At 31.5% G+C, this 9318-nt stretch overlaps 1 protein-coding gene across 1 annotated transcript; it reads right to left on the bottom strand.

Annotated features, from left to right (window-relative positions):
* Positions 1-1011: 1011 nt before the first annotated feature.
* On the bottom strand, positions 1012-5553 carry LOC125848028 (uncharacterized). The gene is made up of 2 exons (XM_049527806.1): positions 4506-5553; positions 1012-1379 (listed from the first exon to the last, which is right to left on the bottom strand). The coding sequence occupies exons 1-2, from the start codon at positions 4791-4793 to the stop codon at positions 1209-1211; spliced, it is 459 nt and encodes a 152-aa protein (XP_049383763.1). The 5' UTR covers positions 4794-5553; the 3' UTR covers positions 1012-1208.
* Positions 5554-9318: the final 3765 nt, after the last annotated feature.

Genomic DNA, 9318 nt, shown 5'->3' with positions numbered 1-9318 from the left:
CCCCCCCCCCCCAAAAAAAAAGTTTATTTTTAAAAAATATTTTTAATTTCAAATTAATATTTTTTACCCCATCTCACCCCTACCCCCCCGCCACCCTCCCTTAAAAAATATTTTCAATTTAAAAATTATTTTCTACTCTAGTAAAAAAAAGAGATATTTTTTCAAAAATAACTTTCATTCATAAATCAAACACTAAAAAATCTTTTTCGGAAAATATTTTATACTCACCAATCAAACATGAGAAAATAAGTCAAAAATTAACTTGTTTTCCAGGAAAACATTTTCTAGAAAAACATTTTCCATCATACCAAACACACCCTAAGTCCCTTATCAACCACTTTTAAGAGATTTAATTGTCGAAAATATTGACTCATCAACTAATTTCAACACCCATTCGTCAATCCTCGCTGAGATGGATATTTTCGATCGTTGCCTTTACTAAATACCCAAAATTAGTGGACATACAGTATACACCAAGTATAATATGTGTGCATATATTGTATAAGAAGTGTATATACTTATATTGCCTATAATATCTTTTGATTTTATGTGGTCATTCGGTTATCAATATTTTCGGATGGCTAACTATGTCCTTGCCCCATTTTGTACTTCATATGAAATTTGAAGGCTGGCCCTATTGGCCCAATTCATATGCTAATACTGAATATACCCTTACTAAATTCATCATTTTGATATGCAAAAAATTGCAATTTATAGTACTTTTCGTATAGTTTTTGAATATATAAATTTTTTGTTTAAAATATCAAATTAATGCAATCTAATTTAACTTTGAAAATAAGTCAAATTGACTTTTGTACATGACAAATAGAACTGGACGGAGGAAGTACATTATAGCAGTTATTTTTCCGGTTTTAAGAAGGTATAGTTCTCGTCTCAGCTTTTTCTTTGAAAAATCGGAAAATTTGAAGTAGGTTTTGTGAGAATTAACAGCTAACTAGGTTTGAATTCAAGAGGATATATGCTTAGAATACCATTATGGAACATATTGACAACATAGACAAGCTAAAACCTCTTTAGCTATTTCTTTACTGAAGCTTTGGGTACAAAAAAGAGCAAACCAGCTGAGAAAATTCTATGTACATAACCCAAAATCCCAACTGGGAAACTCAAAATATATGCTCAGGTTACCGTTCATAATTCCATAAAACTGGCATTTTCCGATTTATGCATCATCAAGTTAAGAAGAGCTAGGATGACACGTTTGAGTTGGAATTTATGACACTGGGTATAGGATTCTGCTGATGGGAAGGCCATGGATTGCGTTCCGGTTGACAAGGTACAGGAGCAGGGTGAGCAATAAAAGTTGGAATGTCATTTCCTGGCATCAAGACTGAAACTTCTCTGGCATTGGTAGATACCTGATGCAATCACATGAGTTACCTTCATAGAAAGCTCAATAATATATGTTCAGAGGATTGCTCTCAGGCTCATGTTTGTAGTAAAAGTAAACTAGACGATTAAGAGGTACAATATAACAAATCCCAACTGCTAAAAGACTTGTTATCGACTCTTTTGTATCTTTCTATTGTCAGATATATATACTGCAAGTTTTTAAGATTCTCCCACTCTTAGTTATGTTATCCAAGAGGGACTAGGTGTTTGATCTTGTATATATGTATGTGTAGTTTAGCTGCTAGAAGCAAGGAACGCGAAGAGATGAATCCAAGTCTTTCGAAGGATTATCCATAAGCCAACCAACAAAATGAACCATAGCTAAATTATTCGATGGCCTTCTAACTTAGTTGGGTACTAAAACACACAATAATTGTAGGCCAACCTAACTCTGAACATCACTATGTGTGATAATAATATACAATATGTTACCTTCTGACTCACTTTAGCTTTCTATATTTAATTTCCTAAAGGTTAATTGTACATGTTCATCTATGATTCCTTTACATTTCACATTATGTTTGGTTGGTGGAATCCAGGCTGAATGTTTTATTTTATGGGGGATAAATATGGGTACCAATGAGTGCCTTCCAGCACATAAAAATTCACCCACCCACCCCCAAACACACACACAAAAGGTCAACTCAGTTTCTCAAGTGAAAAATCTTTTTCCACTCATACTATTAAAAACAAAATTCAAGTGAAATGTAAGTTAAAACATTACTTCAACTTCAAAAAATTATGGTTCTGAATTCCAATCAATTCTGCAACCAAACGCGCATACTTAGTATCTAAACTTGAAGCAGGTTAAGCATATTAAGCCTGTTTGTGCATCTGTAAGAAGGATTAGCAGGGACTAAGAAGATAAATTATTTTAAAAGTTGTGAAGTTCCACACAAAAAGGCACCAGGATAAAGAGAAGGGGGACAAAAGTCCCAATAAAGGAAAAATTTGCGGATGGTTTAACATAGAGTCGATTTCATACAAGGAGAAAAAGATTGGAAGAAATGTTAGTTATGACAGCAAAAGGAAGCTATTTGTCTATAATTGCAAGTAGCAGTAGTACAGGATGGAGAGAAGATATGCTACTTCCTCCGGTCCCAAATATTAGTCGTTTGGTACGAAAAGATAATGTCTTTTTTATTTTTTAAAAAAAGTGAGTTTCTTGCTTTTTTTTTTTTNAGTAGTACAGGGTGGAGAGAAGATATGCTACTTCCTCCGGTCCCAAATATTAGTCGTTTGGTACGAAAAGATAATGTCTTTTTTATTTTTTAAAAAAAGTGAGCTTCTTGCTTTTTTTTTTTTGTGTTCATTAAATAAGCAAGAAACATTATCCTAAAACATTAGATTATGTTTTTATATAATCTAGACAAATATGATCAGAGGTGGAGAGGGAGAGGGAGACTGGGGATGGTGACAATTGGGGTGGGATTGAATATGAGGTGTGTTGGATAACCGGGAGGATACAATTAATGCAGAATGCCACTTGTGAAACTTGTTTTTCCCTAGTGACTTCACTAGGGAAATCATTTTCCTTATTATTAAGGAAATAGTTTTTCCTAGAAATTGGAAAAGCATTTTCCTCCATACCGAACACAACCTAAGACTACTAAATGGGCAAAACCCCTCAAAAGATATAATATGAATTGGATAAAGTAAACAAGAAAAAACAAAGATTTTCTCAGGGTTGGCAATCTGTCTCCACTCCAGGAATATTCCATGGAGGACATCATTAACATTGGTGGTGACTGGTGATGGGATATATTAATGGAGGTGATGAACAAGGAGTGGGGGCAAAGACTTAATATACAACAGAAAAACAACAAGTAGGCATAAAGTCCCCAGATCTTATTAAAGGGGACCAACTGAAAAGCTAACTTCTTAAATGAAGGAGGGGGCCAGGGTCATTGTTCAAACACAAAATTAATGCGAGTGTTTTCTTGTGTATCACAATATGAAGAATATGCACATGCAAATATATAGTTTTATAATTCATAGACTTCTTAAAAAATTATTTATCATCTTTTATAGTTCCACAACTTGGGTTTCTGCTGTAAAGTAGTAGCAACTTTTTCTTTTTTAGATGACCGGAGTGTCTAGACCAGCTTTTACACACCTCGATTAATTCCACGAGATACCTGTCACTTACCACTAGTAAGTGATACCAAATAACTCTGTCCACTAAGGGACGGACAAATGGGAAGAATCAAATATGTTATTCCACATTAATGTCACTAAAAGCCTCTGAAATGCTCTCACTGACACAAGTCTTGGAGAAAATGAGTCAAGATTTATGAAATGAGAATTTATTCTACTGTTTCTGCAAAAAATTATGGGATATTTACCTTAGCCCATCCCCCACCCCACCCAAAACATAAGAATTTGAAAACTTGAGAAAAATAGATGGAATATTTTAATAGTTAAATAAAAAGGGAAATAAAGGCAAGAAATTATTATTCTAGTGACTGAAAATGGCACACAGGTATATCAATTATAGTAGAATTTAAACCTGTATGACAATTTCTTAGATGGGACAGATTTCATTCTAATAAACAGTAACACAAATTAAAGATTGCAATACTACATATATTCTGCAAAGCATAGAGAAATATTAAAACCTATATGATTTAAACAATAAATACATTGACACATATTTTGTTTAAATAAATTATCTTTCTAAGAAACAATAAAGCAAAATACTAACAACTCATATAAAATCGAAACAAAAAAGGTTAAACATCAAATTCCCGTTCATCATTTCCTAGACTAATTCACAATTAACATTAGCTACAATACAAAAACTTCAAAACGCCAAATGGTCAATGTGACAATAAATAATCCAACTGACATTTAGCAGAAGACTATTTGCTCCGTTTCAATTAATTTGTTTTACTTTTCAGCGCAACTCTTTAATTCTAAGATTCCACCTAACCCGTTTAAGACCGCAAGATTAAAAGACATTTTGATACATTTAAAATAACTTACATTCAAAATCAGATAAACAAATAGAAACTAGTGAGTATTTCCAAAAAGAAGGACCCTTAAAGTTCACAAACAAGATATAGATAGCTAAATTCTTAAAAGACACTTACTTTGGGTGTAGGATAGCCAAGTTTGTGGTTGAACCCTAACTGAGACTCAATGTCTGCATGCCGGCGGTGACCAACGGAGGGAGTCAATTCCGGCGGAGAAGGTGGTCTGAGGAACCTCTCAAAGATAGCCATGATAAGGAACATAGATATGAGAATAGCAGTGGCAACAAAACCAAAAGAAACAGCATTAACAGAGTTATCAAAATGAGTCCAATGATCATCTTTTGTTAAGTACATTGGTGAACCAGTTGGTGATGGTGGCCAACCCCAACCCTCTTCGTCTGCCATTTTTTTTTTCAAAACCCCACAAATCAAGAACTGCTAAAAATGCAAAGTTTTCACAAACATAAGAAAAAAACAACAAGAACTTGAGAATACAGAGTTTATCCAAAACCACCCACAAACTAAAAACTGTTAAAAATGCAAACTTTGTACCAGCATAAGAAAAAAAAAACAAGGACTTTGGAATACAAAGTTTTTTCAAAACCCCACAAACCAAAAACTGTTAAAAATGCAAACTTTTTACCAACATAAGAAAAAAAACAAACAAAAACTTGAGAATACAAAGTTTATTCAAAACCCCACAAATCAAGAACTGCTAAAAATGCAAACTTTTTACCTACATAAGAAAAGAAAAACAAGAACTTGGGAATACAGAGTTTTTTTCAAAACCCCTCAAACCAAGAACTGCTAAAATTGCTAACTTTCTACCAACATAACCAAAAAAAAAACGAAAACTTTGGACTACAAAAGCTTTTCAAGATTTTGACACCATTAAAAAGAGGGAGAAAAACATGAAGATGGGTTGATTTTGAAATAAAGGATGTGAGCTTTGGAATTTGGTCAGAGATGAGGTGAGTGAGGGCCTCTCTGCTGAAATGGTGCAGCAGCAGCAGCAGGAAGACTGAGGTCTGAGAGGTTTTTGTCTTTATCCTCAGCTCTGTTTTTAAGTACACACACAAGTTGGAAATATCAAATTTGACAGTTGAAATGGACATGTCTTATCTCCTCCCATGGCATATATTGGAATCATCTTGTACTAGGGCCTTTTCATGGGAAATAGTTTTCAATTTTGTTTCAGTTGAGCTAATTAAAGCCATTTTGTTTTTAACCTTTCCGACTCAAATTATTTATCGTGATTTCTATACATAATTGTCTCACATTATCTGTCATGATTTCTACCTCTCACATTATTTATGAATAAAATATTCAATGAAAAGAACTAGTGTTTTCAAAAACGTTTTTGGAGCGAGTCCCATATTGAGTTTGGGGGCGTGGCGTACCAAAAACGCTCCGAAACGTAAATTAAAGACGTAGATTCATAAGACGTAAGTCCTGGGCGTAAAAACGTAGTCCCGTGCGTTTTTAATTAATTTTTTAAACATTTTTTGCTTTAAATCATATTTTTATTATTGGTATAATAGTATTTCTCAAATAGTAATTATAATACTTTTTTCCTTCATTATTGATTATTAATAATTATCTCAAATAAAAATCATAAATCATTGAAAGATTTACTTTTGCTTATTTTATTAGTAAAAAAACTATAAAATTGAATAGATACGAGATTACGCCCCGTAGATCCATGAGACTTACGCCCCCGCATCTCGAGGCTTACGCCTTACCCTGTACTGTATAAAATACCTCGCCTCATGTCCCCGCCTTTTAAAACACTGAAAAGAACATATATCTTAATACATAAACAAGGTTAAGATAATCAAAATTTCTCATAATTGACATGGATTATCAATTATTAAGACAAATAGAGGCGGAGTAAAAATTTAAATAGTATGAATTCAAACCTTAGACTTCTATCATGAAAAATTATTTAATTGGTTTGAAAATACCTATTTGTACTTGTTTAGTAAATTGTTCAACACATAGATAAAATCTAATTCATAAGTCATGTAACTATTAAGTTTGGATAAACTCATGCAAAAGATGTCAATTCTCAACCTATATTTTACTGTTATCTTTTTATATCTCATTGGTTGGTAGTATGACATTTTAGAAGGTTTCTTTAGTTTGAAAAGAACTTCAGGTTATTATTATTTTGATAGCCTCTTTTGTTTGTCTAAAACAGGAAAAAGTGAACAAGAAAGAAGCAAGTTTTGTAAAGTAACTAGAGCAACTCCAAAAGAATTATATAAAAAATTAGAGATATATATTATTGTCAACTAAATAGCTGTATGCTTAATCATTTTTTTTTAACCTAGTATGACTTAATAATTACTGTTGCTCATTTGAGTGTTTCTTATTTGTGTCAGCATTAGTAAATGTTGGTTTGTGCGGCCAGGATATAGGAATGGTTAGGGTGTTTATTTGAACCTATTCGATTAAAAATTACACAATATATAAAAAAATAATTTATTTTTTATGTATATATATAAATTGTATCTCCTAAACATAAAATTAGAGATTGATTTTTAAGTGGTTTATGAGGTTCAAGTCCAAACATGATTTTCTGTTAGCGGTTTTAACTATAACCTCAACTCTATTTATTGATCTGAAAGTCTATCTAGCAGAAGCTCCTAGCTAAATACTCTTCCTCTCGGGATCATGTTTAGTGAAAATTCTAAATTTATCACTATGTAGCCTTGTTATGACATTTGAACACATCCTTATTTAATTTGTATGTGACATAAATTAATACAAGGAAAATGAAAGGTACAAGCAATGGAACAGTAGAGTACAACATACAAAACATCAGGCCCAATTAAATAAATTGCACTTTATTGGTGGATGCAAATTACATGAGCATGCACTAGTAATGGTATGGGCCCTGGCAGCTCCTTTTACCTAATATCCAGCCCAATAATTCTTCTGCTTCTGTCTAACTTGGAATAGCCACTTGTCTTGTCCTTCTTTAATGTCAAAAAGTCTCACTATTCCTCTAGCAACTTGATGATACTTTTCAAAAGAAAAAAAAAATCCCAAATAAATTAGCAAGTATTTCAAAAGTTGTTTATGCAGAATAATTCATTTTTATATTTTTCCCTTTAGGATATGGTTAGACTCAATAATTGAAAATGAAAAGGGAGAACAATGAGAAATCTATTTATGTGACTAGATCATGCACTTTTAAGTGGTGCAATCTAATATTAGAGTCAGTTTAAATTGATTTATTTAATATGTTTATATAAGTTAGAATAATTTAAAAATGATTTTATAATATTTTAAATATTTTTTAAGTCATAAATTATAAGTTCATTCAAGCGACTTCTTAATAAAAGACTTTTGATATATAATTACTAATGAAGATGCTTGAAGTATTCCAATATGACATATACAAGATAGAAGGGTTGCTCGTATATAGACTATAGTAGGACATGTATATCAAGAGTTTAGCTAATATCCACCGTTGATCTTTTGTAAAAGATAATCAGTGTTATTTTAAAATAATAAATCTCTCTTCGTATGGATATTACTTGTTAATAATTTTAAGTGACTCTTTTGTTAAAAATATTTGAACATACTATCAATAATTATAGTAGATACAAAATTAATTATTTAGCACACGTTTGACCATGCAATATCATATCATCATATGAAATCATGAGATGGAATCATCGTTTGGATATGTGATTTTACGCTGATTCTATCTCATGATTCCATATTCTTCAAAAACCATGATATGAGAATTCCATATCATGTTTTGAGATATTTCTAATACAAAAACTGATCCACAAGTTTATATTTTGTTAAAACAACCTCACATTTATATCTACTAACAATTTATTTTATATGTAAATAAAATTTATAATGACATCATTCATTTTTAAAATTTATTATTCTCACCGACATAAAATTTATTATTGTCACCAACATATAGTCACTTTGACTCACACCAACCAATTGTTGAGTAATATTAAAGACCAGTACACTACAATTTATGTTCAATTTTTTTTATTGAATTAAAGTTAGATGAAACAGTTACTTAAGTGGAGAACAAATAGTTTTGTAATAATTTATTATGCGATTTTATAAATTTTTGTTTATTTGGTAAGATTGAATAAATAATTGAGGTTATTTTAATAGTTTTACAGCTTATGAGATTCTATGTTTATGAGAAAATATACAACATAAAAAATTTATATCGCTTGTCCACACAAAACTTCAATTCATCTCATAATTTTATACTATTATGATATCATATCATGATACCATATCGCATGGTCAAATCAACCCTTAAAATATGAGCAAATTAGTCTGAACACCGCGATCATTATACGTTGTGTGAAATTTATGAAAGAGAAATACTATATTGGGATGTGGTGTCATCACAAAATCTCATATATCAAGAAGGCATGTTAGTGGTCCCTCCCTTTCTTGTGAAAAAAACAAAAGCTTTCTCCTTTGCTCACCTTTTGAATTTTCCACTACAAGAACATGACTTGCCTCTTTGACCTCTCTAATTATACTAGTAAAGAAAGCCCGGGCGTTGTCCGGGCCCAACATTAATAAAGTTATATTGTTACTCTCTCCGTTTCATATTAGATGAGAATCTTACTAAAATTTTTTTTTCATATTATTTGAGCACTTATTAAATTAGGATATAATTAATTAATTCTTTTCCATTTTACCCCTACAATTAATATGACCATTCCTATATTGTATGTGTATTTTTTGTAACTCATTTCAATGTGCATTGATATAAACAAAGGGCAAAATGGTGAAGTCTTCCAATGTATTAATGATTTCTTAATCACCGTGTAAAGTTGGAAGTGCGCATCTAATATGGGACGGAGAGAGTATACTTTATGTATTGTTATAAAATTAGTAAAGATTGTTATAATATATTTTGCTCATAAGT

Source organism: Solanum stenotomum, chromosome 12 (genome assembly GCF_019186545.1).
Source record: "Solanum stenotomum isolate F172 chromosome 12, ASM1918654v1, whole genome shotgun sequence".
Classification (NCBI taxonomy): domain Eukaryota; kingdom Viridiplantae; phylum Streptophyta; class Magnoliopsida; order Solanales; family Solanaceae; genus Solanum; species Solanum stenotomum.
The sequence above is the reverse complement of the archived record's forward strand: the minus strand, read 5'-3'. Positions and strand labels throughout refer to the sequence as shown.